The sequence below is a fragment of the Callorhinchus milii genome, unplaced genomic scaffold, assembly GCF_018977255.1.
Source record: "Callorhinchus milii isolate IMCB2004 unplaced genomic scaffold, IMCB_Cmil_1.0 Scaffold1, whole genome shotgun sequence".
NCBI lineage: Eukaryota > Metazoa > Chordata > Chondrichthyes > Chimaeriformes > Callorhinchidae > Callorhinchus > Callorhinchus milii.
The window spans coordinates 86,374,743-86,389,564 of record NW_024704742.1 but is presented as its reverse complement, the minus strand read 5'-3'; the positions used below and the strand labels follow the sequence as shown (position 1 = coordinate 86,389,564).

Sequence of the window (14,822 nt, the reverse complement as noted above, 5' to 3'; positions counted from 1 at the left end):
CTGTCCTCGGTCCCCTCCTCTTCACCCTCTATATGCTCCCCCTTGGTGACATCATCCGCAGACATGGGGTTAACTTCCACATGTATGCGGATGACACCCAACTCTACCTTTCCTCCTCTACCCTCAACTCCACGACCACCGATGTCCTGACAGCTGCCTGTCCGACATCGAGTCCTGGACGAGAGATAACTTTCTTCAGCTCAACGTGCGCAAAACTGAGGCCCTCCTGATTGGCTCACGTCAGCGCCTCCGCACCTCAGGCGCTGACAGCATCAGCATCCAAGGCTGCACTCTCCACCTCTCAAAGCCAGTCAGGAACCTCGGGTTCTGTTCGACCCTGAGCTGTCCTTTCTCCCTCATATCCGCACCACAACTGGCACCGCCTTCCATCACCTCCGGAATATCGCCAGACTACGGCACTACCTCACCCCTCACGCTGCTGAAACTCTGGTCCACGCCTTTATCACCTCAAGGCTGGACTATGGGAACTCTCTCCTCGCCGGCCTTCCCGGCACCTCCCTCCACAAGCTGCAGGTCATTCAGAACTCTGCAGCTCGTGTACTGTCCCGCACCAGGACCACATCACTCCCACCCTCGCTCGCCTCCACTGGCTCCCCATCCCCCAGAGGATCGAATTCAAGATCCTCATCCTCACCTACAAGGCCATTCACGGCCTTGCTCCCTCCTACCTCTCTGACCTACTATCCCCCTACCTACCTGCCCGTACCCTCCGTTCCTCTGGCTCCGGTCTGCTCCACATCCCCCGCCCCAACCGCCCTACCATCGGTGGCCGGGCCTTCAGCCTCTCAGCCCCTAGGCTCTGGAACTCCATCCCCCAGTGCCTTCGCCGCCTCCTCCCTTTCCTCCTTCAAGGCCGGTCTCAAGACCTTTCTCTTTGACCGTGCCTTCAGCTCCCCTCTCGACTCTCTACCCCCTCCTCGCTCCCTCCCTTCCTTCCCCTCACCCTGACCATTTTCCCCCTGCTCGGGTCCTGACCCAACTGTACAGCGCCTTGGGACGTCCTCCCGACGTGAAAGGCGCTCTATAAATGGAATCTTGTTGTTGTTGTTGTATCACACAGAATCATAGAGAGTGGCTCCTGGAAACCCAACAGAAACAATCAGCTCTTAGCCCAGCACCTCACTCGTACTGTCTAACCCGACTTCTGTGTTTCAAATGGACCAACCACTACTCCTGTTATTACTTCTCTGCCTAGCAGACAGAACCAAAAACATATTACTCACTACTCCTCCTCTTTCACTTTCCATGGTCACTTTCTTACTGGAGGTAATTTCCCTCACCCCTGTACATATACATAGATACAGTAGAATCAATATCGATTCACTGCAAAGTGTGCTGACCCTCTACACAACTCCAACTATTTCAAAGTTACATCTCTCTTTTATGTGTTTCTAATTCCACCTCCCCCTGGTCACAGAGATAGCTCCCACTTTTCGCAGGCTGCTAGCGATCTTTGAGCAGGCTCTTTTCGCATGGGAAAAGATATGGACAACTTCTGGGCAACCTTCCACAGCCTGTTTGTTTCTCAGCGTTGAGATAGGCCGGCATGTGAGGCTGTAGCCTTTTCTTTCTGTGGTTCATTGTTCTTACATCTATGCTCAAGGACCCGATTGCTCATTATCTCAGCGGAGTGAACATCTTCCCAGGAAAATATGAAATATAATCAGACGCTGACGTCAACCCGTCCAGCAAAGCTACTTTTAACCCCTGCTAACCTAGTCATTCTATTAAACAAACCTTATTAAAGAATTATGGGTAGGTTACATTATAAATACATATAATTAAAAGCCTTAAAAAACATTAAAAATCACAAATATAATTGTACATATGGATAGAAGCTGAAAAATCCCAAATGTACCTAGATCTGAGGAGGGAAAGTAAATGAGCAAATACTGTTGATTCTCCAGGGTATTCTTGTCTGCCAGCTTGTGAGGGAAAGAAAACAGCCGATGTGCGTAAAAAAAATTCCATAAGCTGTTGAAATGAGCTGGAAAAAAACAAGACTAATTCAGCTCAGACACTCTAAAGCAAACAGCCAATTTGAGAAACTATTGAGAAACCAGAGTGTGTGTTGGAGTACGGCTGGAGTCTAACCAGCTAAAACCGCCTGCATACTTTGCCATTCACAGAACTGTGTGCCAAGCTTTCCCACTGCTTGTTCAGCTAGGACCACCCTACCATTTAGGGCTTGGGCTTTCAGGGTTAACAGGAGCTGAGTGAGAAGAGTGTATGCCCACAGTGACTGGTCTTCCCTTCCAAGTTCTGTCGATGAGTTGGGCTGGCTGTGTAGACATCAGCAGTGCCCTGGATTACTGTGGACCCACCTAGAGAGTGCAAATTTCACAGAACTCCAGGGTGCAGTAAGGCAACCTGGAGTTCTATGATCTCTGCGCAACTCTTCCTGGACCTGTGATAAGGCGCTATATCAAATGCAAGGATTATTATTATTATAACTGCTTTTTGCTCCAAAACCATTTTGGAGACCAAAAACAACCCAAAGGCACTGTTCTTTACCATCTATCACCACCTCTGCGCACCCCCCAAGCTGCCTCCATCATTACTTCAAATGCCAAGTGCAAAGAGCTTCCAGATTTCTTTGTATCAAAATTTGAAAATATCCAGTCGGCTGCATCCTACTCTCTTACGTCCCTTTTTGCATCCCCCAGACCGTTTACACCAACCCCTCCTTCTGCCATGGCTCCTTACCCCTCACCCGTTCCTGAACTCTTACCCCAATTACTACCCCCTCCTCTCAATCACCATTGTCAAGATGAAGCCCACCACCTGCTGCCTTGACCCCTTCCCTACCCAGTTCCTGGTTACTCAACTCCTCTCCCCACTGCTGGCCAACACAGTCAACCAGTTGCTCTTCTCAGGTTCTGTTTCTCTAACCCTTATAACCGCTGTCATCACTCCCCCTTTCAAAAAAAAAACACCCTTGACCCTCCAACCTCACAAATTACTGTTCCATTTCCAACCTGCCCTTCCTTGCCAAATCTCTGGAACATGTTGTGGCTAACCAGTTTGCTCTCACCTCTCCCACCACAAGCTCCTGCAGTCTGGTTTCCACCCTGCCCGCAGAACAGAGACGGCGCTTGCCAAGGTCACAAACGACGTCCTCTCTCTGTGTGACCAGGGCTGCCTCTGCCCCCTCATCTTCCTGGCCTTCTCCACCGCATTTGACACAGTCGATCATGCCATCCTCATCCACCGTCTCTCCTCCCTCATCCATCATAGTGGGACTCTACTAGCCTAGGTTCAAGTACTATTTAACAAACTGCCTTCACTTTGTCTCTTCAAACGATTTTTCCTCCCGCCCCCACCTGGTCATCTGTGGTTTACCCCAAATCTCCATCCTTGCCCCCATCCACTTCCTCATCTATATGCTCCCTCTCAGTGATGGCATCTGCAGACATGGGGTAAACTTCCACATGTATACACAAATCTACTTTTCCTCCTCCAACTGTGACTCCAGGTCCACCGATGTTCTGTTGGTCTGTCTGGTGCACGAGAGTCTGGATGAGCCCAAACTTCTTACAACTCAATGTTGACAAGACGGAAACCATACTCATTGGCTCCCATCAATGTCTTCTGTCCTGCCGCTCTGACCTCCTCAACCTCTCCAGCCTTAGACTCACCACAACCAATACGCGACCGAGGGTCAGGTTCAACCCACAGCTGTCCTTCCATCCCCAAAACTCCGCCACCCACATACTCACCTGTACTAAACTCTATACCTAATTCACACCACTTCTAGCCAGGCTCCACTGGCTCCCTATCGCTAAACGGAACAATTTCAGGATCCTCACACTCGGTTTCAAATCCCTTTGAGGGGCACGCTGAGTGGGGGGCACGCTGAGTGGGGGGCACGCTGTGTGGGGGGCACGCTGTGTGGGGGGCACGCTGTGTGGGAGGCACCCTGTGTGGGGGGCACGCTGTGTGGGTGGCACGCTGTGTACGCGGAGCGGGAGAGAGAGAGAGAGGTGGATGGGTCACGTGACGTGAGCGGCGGGTGTTTTGGGTTGAATTCCGCCCGTTTGTGTGTGTGTTTGTGTGAGTGAGTGAGTGTGAGTAGCGGTGGTGGGGGCGGAATTGTTGAATATTTGGAGTAGTGTTTTTAACTGTCAACTCTGGAATCGTGTGTTTGGTGTTCGTGTGGGTTCTGAAGACCTTTGTTGCGACAGTTGGGCGAAGCCTCGGGTCGGGGACCGCGGTCCCGGCGGCGGATCCCTGTTCGGGGCTGGACTTTGGGCTGGAAACGCTCGAGCTCACCGCCTGCCCCAACATCTGCAAAATAATTTCGTCCTTCTTTTTCTCATTTTAAACCGGCGAAACCGTTGTTATCTTTGGCTGCTTTCGGAGCTCTTTTCCTGACCAGAGTTTGAATCGGCCTCTCCCGGTCGGTCCCCGCAGGAGGCGACCGGTAAAGATTGGGCTACTTTTTGAACTACCGTTGGGCTACTTTCGGGGGGGGTGGTGGGGGGGGGGTGGTGACGTCGGTCCGGCGTTCTGGGCGGGTCTTGGGCTCGTTCTGGGCGGGTTTCGGGCTACTTTGGGGGCCTGATTGGGCTGGTTTTGGGCTACAGGCCGCGCTGATCGCTGGCCTCAAGGCGCGAAGATGGCGGCGGCGAAGCGCAGGTTCCCGGGTCCGGGGGAGTCGAAGGCGAAGAGGGCGGCCGTCAGCGGCCCTCGGGAGGCCGCCCCGCACCCGCACCCGCACCCGCCGCCAGGACACTTCGTGGAGGGGTCGATCGTCAGGATCAAAATGGACAAATTCCTGTGAGTGTGTGTGAAAAACGGCGGCGACAGAGAGAGAGTGTGTGTGTGTGTGTGTGTGTGAGAGAGAGAGAGCGATCTGGGGATTGTTTCTAGAACAAATTAGATAGATTTCTGTTAAGACAATAATATCTCAGGATATAGTTTGTGACATACATGATTGCGACTGCCAGGATGGTGGAAGGCGAACTTGGTCTCTTATGTTATTATGACTGAGAGAGACTGAGACAGAGAGAGACTGAGACAGAGAGAGAGACTGAGACAGAGAGAGAGACTGAGACAGAGAGAGACTGAGAGAGAGACAGAGAGAGAGACTGAGACAGAGAGAGAGACTGAGACAGAGAGAGAGACTGAGACAGAGAGAGAGACTGAGACAGAGAGAGAGACTGAGACAGAGAGAGAGACTGAGACAGAGAGAGAGACTGAGACAGAGAGAGAGACTGAGACAGAGAGAGAGACTGAGAGAGAATAGAGACTGAGAGAGAATAGAGATAGAGAGACTGAGACAGAGCGAGAGATAGAGACAGAAAGAGAGAGACTGAGAGAAAGAGAGAGACTGAGAGAGAGAGACAGAGAGAGATAGAGATACTGAGAGAGAGATAGAGAGACTGAGAGAGATAGAGAGACTGAGAGAGAGAAAGAGAGACTGAGAGAAAGAGAGACTGAGAGAAAGAGAGACTGAGACAGAGACAGACTGAGACAGAGACAGACTGAGACAGCGAGAGAGAGAGCGAGAGAGAGAGAGAATGAGAGAGATAGAGAGACTGAGTCAGAGAGAGACTGATACTGAGACGGGGAGAGACTGAGACGGCGAGAGAGAGACAGTGAGAGGCTGTGACACAGAGAGAGGCTGTGACTGAAACAGAGAGACAGAGAGAGATTGAAAGAGAGACTGAGATGGCGAGAGAGAGCGAGACAGTGAGAGAGACTGAGATAGAAAGAGACACGGTGAGAGAGAGAGAGAGAGACACGGTGAGAGGAAGAGAGGCGGGAGAGAGAGAGAGAGGCGGGTGAGAGAGAGAGAGGCGGGTGAGAGAGAGAGAGAGAGAGGCGGGTGAGAGAGAGAGAGAGAGAGGCGGGTGAGAGAGAGAGGCGGGTGAGAGAGAGAGACACGGTGAGAGAGAGAGAGACACGGTGAGAGAGAGAGGCGGGTGAGAGAGAGAGACACGGGGTGAGAGAGAGGGAGACACGGGGTGAGAGAGAGGGAGACACGGGGTGAGAGAGAGAGAGACACGGGGTGAGAGAGAGAGAGACAGGGTGAGAGAGAGAGAGACAGGGTGAGAGAGAGAGAGAGAGAGAGACGGTGAGAGAGAGAGGCGGGTGAGAGAGAGGGAGAGAGACAATGTGAGAGAGAGAGAGAGAGAGACATGGCGAGAGAGAGGGAGAGAGACAGGGTGAGCGAGATGGTGAGAGAAAGACGGACACGATGAAAGACAGACAGATGGTGAGAGAAAGAGAGAGAGACTCAGGCATGAAGTAGTTTCTGGGATTATGTGCTTGAAGAAAAAGTTCCTCAATCTGACAGTTGCCAGTCATATGACTATACAAATATTTTACATAATTTTGCATTAAATGGAAATATATAATTAATTCTTAGGCGACTGTAACATATGTAAAATATACTGTAAAGTTTTCCTAATTATTAATTTGAACTAAACTGTTTTGTGGATGGCACAGACCCCGAAATATCGGGGGGTTAATTTGTGTAAACAGGACTTCCAGGAAATTAATGGTATGCCTGCATATTTAAATTTAAAAATGTCTTGACTTTTCTCTGAGCTGTGATCTGAGTCATAAATACTCTTTAAATCATATGCTTTGCTTTACGTTCATGATGTCAAAATGATTCCAAGCACTTCACTGTGTAAGCAAACAAGGTAACTAATTTGCGCTGCCAATGTGCGCACATGGTTTTACACAATTCCAAAATGACATTTGTATAGCGCCTTTCATGTTGGGACATCCCAAGATGCTGGATCATCAGGGATTTGGACCCGAGCTGGGAGTCGGGATTGGGATCAGGGAGGGTAAGAGGGTGGCCCAGGGCTTGGTCGAAGAGGAGGGTTTTGAGACGCACCTTGAAGGAGGCAAGAGAGGGAGCGAAGCGAAGGGAATGTGGGATGGAGTTCCGTAGGGTGGAGCCAGAAAGGCTGAAGGCCCGACCACCGATGGTTGGGCGGGGCGGGTGGGGGACGTAGAGCAGGCCACGCCCTGCTGAGCAGAGGAAGCAGACAGGTTGATATGGGGTCAGCAGGTCACAGAGGTAGGGAGAAGCAAGGCCATGGATGGCCTTAAAGGTGAGGACGAGGATATTGAACTCTATCCTCTGGGGGATGGGGAGCCAGTGGAGCCGGGTGAGAGTGGTGGTGATGGGTTCACGGTGCCTGGTATGGGAGAGGATACGTGCTGCAGAGTTCTGGATGATCTGCAGCTTGTGGAGGGAAGAGTATGTTGAAACAATAACAACTTGCACTTGTATAGCTCCCTCCACGCAGGGTAGCGTCTCATAGCGCTTGACAGTGGTGGAGCCTGACTCTGAGCCGGTGTAGGAGATGTGACCATAAGAACAGTTGAAAAGGAAGGTTTTCAAGCAGGTTTTGAAAAAGAGGAGAGGGGGCAAGGCGGAGGGATTGAGGGAGAGTGTTCCAGAGTTTCGGGGCGCGACCTCTAATGGTCGAGGCAGCAGGTGATGAACATCATGCGGGTGATTGTGATTGAGAGTGAGGAGGGCGAAATGGGGGCAAAGGAGTGTAAGGAGAGGGGAGTGGCAGGGGCTGTGGCGGAGGGAGAAGGCAGTGTGGATGGTCTGGATAGGATGGAAGTGACATAGAAATGTCCCACAAGCATCAATGAAGTAAATTACCAATTTATCTGGAGAATTGTTAGTTGGGACACCAGGAAATACGCCCATTTCATTTCAAATAGTCATTGAGTAGGCGGATGAAATATTAATTTAATACTTCATCTGATTTACGGCATCCCTGACAATGTACCCACACTTTCCTGAAAGGAAGTTTTTCAGAGATGCTTGCTCATCCAAAACATAATTGACCAAAGTATTGATTGATTTAAAATCTGACATTATTCCCTACGCACATGCTTCCTCTCCCCCACCCCAACCCTGGAACAAAAAAATTATGTTACATTGCATTGGATACATTTGTTCGTCTTATAGCACAGATCTAGAGCATAAATGTTTGAGAATTTTGTTTTGATGCATTTCACAAATGATCGTAGTTTCCCTAAGAGCTATAATCTTGTCAGGTACTTTTTCATGATTCCTGATGTGCTTTTAGAATTGGTCAGAAATGTTTTGTGACAGAAAACCAAAGAAGCCAAGAATGTAAACTCAATTGCTATTTGAACTATGTGTACGGGGAGGGAATCCTCAAAGTAGAGTTAAATCTCTGGCTCATTCCATAACATACATAGAGCAGCCCCATTAACTATTGCTTATTAATTCAAAACTCTGTCGCTCGCATACTCACCCGCAATAAGCAGTAGACCCATCACACCAGTACTAGCCAGGCTCCACTGGCTCTCGAACGGATCGATTTCAAGGTCCTCACATTCGTCTTCAAAACCCTTTATGCCCTGACATCTTCCTGCCTCTCTGACCTATTTTACTCCCACAACCCGCTGCTTCCCCTCGACTGGCTCCGGCCTCCTGCTTGTTCCGCATGCTCTCCATTCCACCATCAGTGACCGTGCTTTCAGGCACTACGCTCTGGAACACTCTTCCTCTATCCCTCCGCTTTGCCCCCTCCTTCCCATCTTTAGGTCGTGTCTGAAGACCTTCCTTTTTGACCGTGCCTTTGGTCACTTCCCCTTGCCTCCCGGCCCGGTGTTGTGCTCCACCACTGTCAAACTCTCTAAGACTCTACCCTGCGTTACGTGAGGCTACAACAGTTCAGAGCCGCAGGACAGAAGACGTTGATGGGGACCAAGGAGTATAGCTTCTGTCTTGTCAACATTTAGTTGTAAGAAGTTTGTGCTTATCCAGGCCCTGATGTCTGCCAGACAGAACATCGGTGGACCCGGAGTCACAGCCGAAGGAGGAGAAGTGTGTCTTATAAAAGAGATTTCGTTGATTGTTGTTTTGGTCAACGCCCTTAAATTATTTTATTGCTCTCTCTTGTATCTGCTGAGTGCTTGGAGACATCCATCCTATGTGAAAGGTGCAATCTATACAAGTTCAAGTTATTGTTTCAGAGAGTGGTTGGAAAGTATTCTCCACAGTTGGGCAAATTATGCAAAGAAGGTAATTAATATATAACTGTAAATCTGGAACAAGAAATATGGCTTTTTCCCCCTCGACAGTGTTGGAGTTTTCACGTCCCCCTTCTCGCGTTCATTGATTGTGTGTTCATATTGTAACATACACGTGAAATGAAAGCAGCCCTGGAATATACTAGTGCTGTCAATTTGCCCCATTTGCATTGCGGGGGAGAATCCACAGCAATAACACCATCAGAGAAATAACTGCTCGTATAAACTCGCAGATTGCAACCTTATCTTGCCTCTATAGGTAGAGAGAAAGCTCAGTCTGGCAAGCAGAAGCAGCGGCAATACTGTGTAGATATCTCGATGTGGAGAAATTCTACCTCCAGAATTAGTAATCTGTATATCTGGAGACAGTGTTGCCAGCTCTGACAGTATAAAATCACTGAATATGTTGAACATTGAGCAATGGTGTCACAAAAGAGGGAAGTCTTGAAGCAGACCTTGAAGACCTGGAGTCCTGTAGCTCAGTGGTTAGAGCACTCGCTTTGCAAGCGAGAGACCTGAGTTCAATTCCAGGCAGAGGGCGAAACCTTGGGCAAGTTTCCTTACTCCACACAGAGCCTAATAATAATCCCTCCAAAACCAAAAACAATAATAAAATTGGCATTTTCAATCTACGACTGTTTGTGGGACATTGCTGTGCGCAATTGGCTGCCGCGTTCGCCCACAAATTTACAGTCAATTCACTTTACAGTGTGTTCTGTGAAGCGCTTTGGGACGTCCTTCCGACGTGAAAAGCGCTATATCAAATACAAGGATTATTATTATTATTATTAATGGCTTTAGCAAACCTGTGCCATTAAAATGTTGGTCACCTGTGTGTTCAAACCAAAGGAAATAAGAGCTATCCTGGAAAAGAGTGATCCCAGGGTTAAGAACTGGGCCATTCAGAAAGTTTGGAATCAAACTTGAAGATTAAAGTGATGAGCCAAGTTTAATTAACGTTTCATGTCAATGACTTGAGTTCTGACTCAATTTCCTCTCCATAGGTGCTGCCTGACCTGCTGAGTGTTCCCAGCGACTTCTGTTTTTATTTCAGACTAACTGTACCTGTTGCAGCTTCGCTTGCAACTAAAGGAATCAATATGGAATGTAGATTGACACACAGACAGACACACAAACAGATATTTCATCTTTATTTATACTCCTGTGGGAGGACTCCTGTAGGAGAGCTCAGCGCCATAAAAATGTAATTTTGTTGTTGCCTCAGCTTAGCTTCATCTGTGTTCTTTATTTTTTTCCCGCTGCTTGATTATATGCTTTCTCTGACGCACAATGCCACAGCGCCATGATCAGCCGGCGCGACCACCAGGTGTAACTACAGTGTGTGCGTACATATGTACGTGCTCTGTGGCGCATGATGCCATTTTGACTTGCCACTTTGACTTGGCAGCCACCAGGTGTAACTGCAGCGAAAAACGCAAAATTTAAAATAATGCATGAGCAATAGGAGATACCTAAAAATAAATATGCTCATGTCACTCCCAGGTGCAAGACCTTTCCGATGAGGTATAAATGTGTTTATGTATCTACGTCCCCGGGATCCGTTATTGTGAAGCGCTCTTGAGGCGCCGTCCGCCATGGAGGGTGCTATATAAATCCAAGTTGTTGTTGTTCTACGTCAGTCGGTTATTTAGATCCTTCTGGAAGCGCAGACAGACATTGTCCTTTTATTAGATTATATATCAGATAATAAAGAAGATTTCCAGCATCTGCAGTATTATGCCTTTAGCGAAGCTTAATGTTTTGTAATGATTTTGTTACATATTTCAAATGGTTGATAGATTGCTGCTTTAAAGCTAATTCAGCGCCTTGGGATGTCCTCCCAACGTGAAAGGTATTATGCAAATGTAATTTTGTTGTTGTAATTATAAGTAGAATAGGGGTAATAAACTGATTTCTATTATTATTTTGAATGTAATCAATGCTCTGTTGCTTATCAGAACGTATGATTCCTGTGAAATCCATCCTGGGCCCAATTTGAATGTGATCGTAGGTGCTAATGGCACTGGGAAGTCCAGTATAGTCTGTGCTATCTGCTTGGGATTAGCGGGAAGAACCTCCGTTATAGGCAGAGGAGATAAGGTGAGTGTTATTTTTCTTTAGCAAGTAGAACTTTTCATGTTCTGACTACGGGTTGTGGACCAGAAACGTTGACTCGCTTTTCTTTCTCCATAGATGCTGCTGAGTATTCCCAGCGACTTCTGGTTTTGTTTCAGATTTCCAGCATCTGCAATATTTTGCATTTTGATAAAACTTTTTATGGAATAATGTACAGTAGAACCCTGCCATTTCCAACCAGTTGTCTGCACGCCTACTTGTATGTCTCTGATCCAGAAGTACATACAGTGTTGTAAAATGCTGGGCACAACAATCTATGTGTGTGTGTGTAAGGTTAATAGGAATGTGATTTAGTTGCTCTGCTTGTGTAAATTGCATGCTTGGCAATCTTGTACGTATGCATGAAACTTGGTACATGTGTACAAGTGATTTATTGTCTCCAGTATTGAGAATGAAAATGTTTATACTTTTGTAATCTCTAGGGTTAGAGTGAAAAAGGGGACAAGAGAGTGGGCAAAGGCAGACTTGGAGAGAGGAAGGGCAGACTTGGAGGGGCTAGCACAGTGTGGTATATTATAGTGATCGTATACCCACTGATGAAAGAAGTTTGTTGGTTAGCATTGTAGCAAGTATGTATTTTCCACTGTGATCAATTGTCAACAATATTTGCTAATCGACAATGGGGTAGATCCCAATTAGCAAGAATAACTGACTCGACAGTGCGACGCTTCTCACCCCTTTTGTATACCCACGATGTGTGTCCGGCCCACCCTGGCAGAGCGTATTTGGTGGCCTCTGTGTTCGATCCCTCACCTAATTTCAGGTGTACTTCACCAGTGAGAGTTACCACGACAATAGGTACTGCCAATTGCCGTTTATATTACAGCAAATTTAGAAGCTTCCGTCAGCAGGTTTTTGCACTGGTTTACTGTGAGATAGGCTGAACCTGTTTATGTGTCCCCTTCTTCCAGATTGATTATAGAGACTCGAGAAAGCATGGTCAAGCAAACTCGACAGAATGTTATTGCTATTCCATGAAATACACAACCCAAATAAATAGTAACTTAAGCATTTCCTGACAAATTAGATAAGTATGACACCAGGAAATAACAAACACTAAAAATCACACTTTATCTAAATACCAGCTAGCAGACACTCAACAATGAGTCGGTGAACAGAATGCACGAAAAAACAATTCCTGACCGAGAGGACTACTACTCAGTGTCAGTCAGGCTTGTACTTTTGATGTCATCAGGTGAATAGTGACCACAAGGCGAGCAGGCTCGCTCCTTTTAGGGGCAAATAAACCGATCCTCATTGCGAGGGATCATTCAATCATGTTTCTCCCTGTCGAATGATAATTTTACAGTGGGTGGCAACAAGCCTTCTCCCACCAAAACACCATTGTATCTAACCCCACCGCCTGGATATTAACAATCCTTTTTTCCTGTCCAATTGGCTACATTTACAATGACAACAAAATTACATTTGTATAGCGCCTATCACTTTGGAAGGATATCCCAAGGTGCTGAATAATCAGTGTTTCGGACCTGAGCTGGGTGTCGGGATCGGGGAGGGTGGAGGGCAGGGGTGGGAGGAGGGTGACTGAAGGTACGGTCGAAGAGGAGGGTCTTGACACGGGTCTTGGAGGAGGTGAGGTGGAGGGACTGCGGGTTGGAGTTCCAGAGGGTGGTGGCAGAAGGCCCGCCCGCCAATGTTGGGGCGGGCAAAGCTGGTGACATGAAGTAGGCTGGAGCCCGCTGAGCGGAGGGAGCAGCCAGGTTGGTAGGGGTTTAGGAGGTTGCAGAGGTAGTGTGGAGCAAGGCGATGGAGGGCTTTGAAGGTGAGGATCAGGATCTTGAACTGTATTCTCTGTGTGATGGAAGCCAGTGGAGTTGGGCGAGAATAATAATAATAATCCTTGGATTTAATATAGCAATTTTCATGTCTTCTAGACGTCTCAAAGCGCTTCACAGAATATGCTGTAAAGTGAATTGACTGTATATTTGTGGGCGAAACGCAGCAGCCAATTGCGCACAGCAGTGTCTCACAAACAGTTGTGGATTGAAAATGACCAATTTATTATTGTTTTGTTTTTTGAAGGGATTATTATTAGACGTGTGAAGTAAGGCAACTGCTTGGAATTGAATCAGGTGTCTCGCTTGCAAGGCGAGCACCCTAACCACTGAGCTACAGGACTCCACAGGATGGGGGTGATAGGGTCGCGGAGCCTGGTGCAGGAGAGAACATGGGCCGCAGAGCTCTGAATGATTTGCAGCCTATGGAAGGAGGAGTTGGGGAGGCCGACAAGCAGGGAGTTTGCATAGTCGAGCCTGGATATTATCAATGCGTGTATGAGGGTCTTGGCGGCTTGTGTTGTGAGACAGTGGCGGAGCCGGGCGATGTTGTGGAAGTGGGGGAAGGCAGAGAGGGACATGGCACAGATGTGGGATAGAACGGATAGTTGAGGGTCAAACAAGACGCCAAGGCTCCGGGACTGGCTCGATGAGGTGTAGTGTGCATCCATGGATGGTGATGGTGCCTGAGGTGTGGAGGCGCTGCCGGGAGCCAATCAGGAGGGCCTCCGTCTTGTTAACGTTCTACTGCAGAAAGTTAGCTCTCATCCAGAACTTGATGTCTGACAGACATTTTGTCAGGACAGCAGTGGTCCTGAAGTCAAGGATGAAGGCAGAGAGATAGTTGGGTGTCATCCACATACATGTGGAAATTGACCTCATGTCTGCAGATGATGTCATCAATAGGGAGCATATAGATATTGAAGAGGAGGTGACCAAGTACAGAGCCCTGAGGAACTCCGCACGAGGTGGTGCGGGGGCTAGAGGACAAGTTGTTTGTGGAGATGAAGTGGAGACGGTGTGAGAGGTAGGATCTGAACCACTGAAGGACAGAACTGTGAGGTTTGAGGTGAGAGGAGAGGCAGTGGAGGAGGATAGAGTGGTCAATGGTATCGAAAGCGTCAAGGAGGATGAGGAGACCGAGGGTGCCCTGATACAGATGGACAAAATATGATTTGTCACTTTGACCAAAGCAGTTTCTGTGCTGTGGGCGGCACAGGAAGGAGCGAAGCCGAGAAGCAATGACTCATTCAAGACCTAGGAAAGGGAGGATGGAGATGGGGTGGTAGTTTGAGAGCAGGGATGGGTCCAGGGAGGGCTTTAAGGATAGGAGTGATGCCTTCCATTTTTAAAGGGGTGGGAACGGTGCCAGTAGACAGGGAGAGGTTGATGATGTCTGTGAGGCAACGAGGTAGGGCTGGGAGTTGGGGATGGGGTTGAGGGAGCAGGTGATCGGTTTCATATGGGTTATGGTGGTGATGAGAGAGGAGGGGGAGACAGGTTCGAAGGTGTGGAGGGAGGGAGGGATGGGTAGGAGCCGGGGTGTGAGGGGGGGATGGGGAGGGGTAGTGGTTAGAAGGGCAGAGGCTGAGCGGATCCTCTCGACATTTGCAGACTTTATATCACCAGTGGAGTATTTACCTTTAAATAAAATAAGCTCCATAGATCTAAAGTGTTTTTAAAGCTTTGATACATACAGATATCAAGTTTGCAATAGCTCACAGGCTTACTGCAGCTTTCAACCAACACATGCAAAAACACAACAATATAAAAGAAAGCAGGTAATTGAACACAAATAATAGTGTGTCCGTAACAACTGTAAAA

The 14,822-nt window shown here is 48.2% G+C and overlaps 1 protein-coding gene across 2 annotated transcripts in view; it reads left to right on the top strand.

Annotated features, from left to right (window-relative positions):
* Positions 1-4,508: 4,508 nt before the first annotated feature.
* Positions 4,509-14,822, top strand: part of smc5 (structural maintenance of chromosomes 5) — a 54,415-nt gene continuing 44,101 nt past the window's right edge. For both annotated transcript variants that reach the window (XM_042332728.1, XM_042332719.1), the window contains exons 1-2: positions 4,509-4,800; positions 11,025-11,166. In XM_042332728.1, the coding sequence (XP_042188662.1) occupies positions 4,640-4,800; positions 11,025-11,166 (303 nt within the window). In that variant the 5' untranslated portion in view covers positions 4,509-4,639. The remainder of the gene's footprint in view (positions 4,801-11,024; positions 11,167-14,822) is intronic.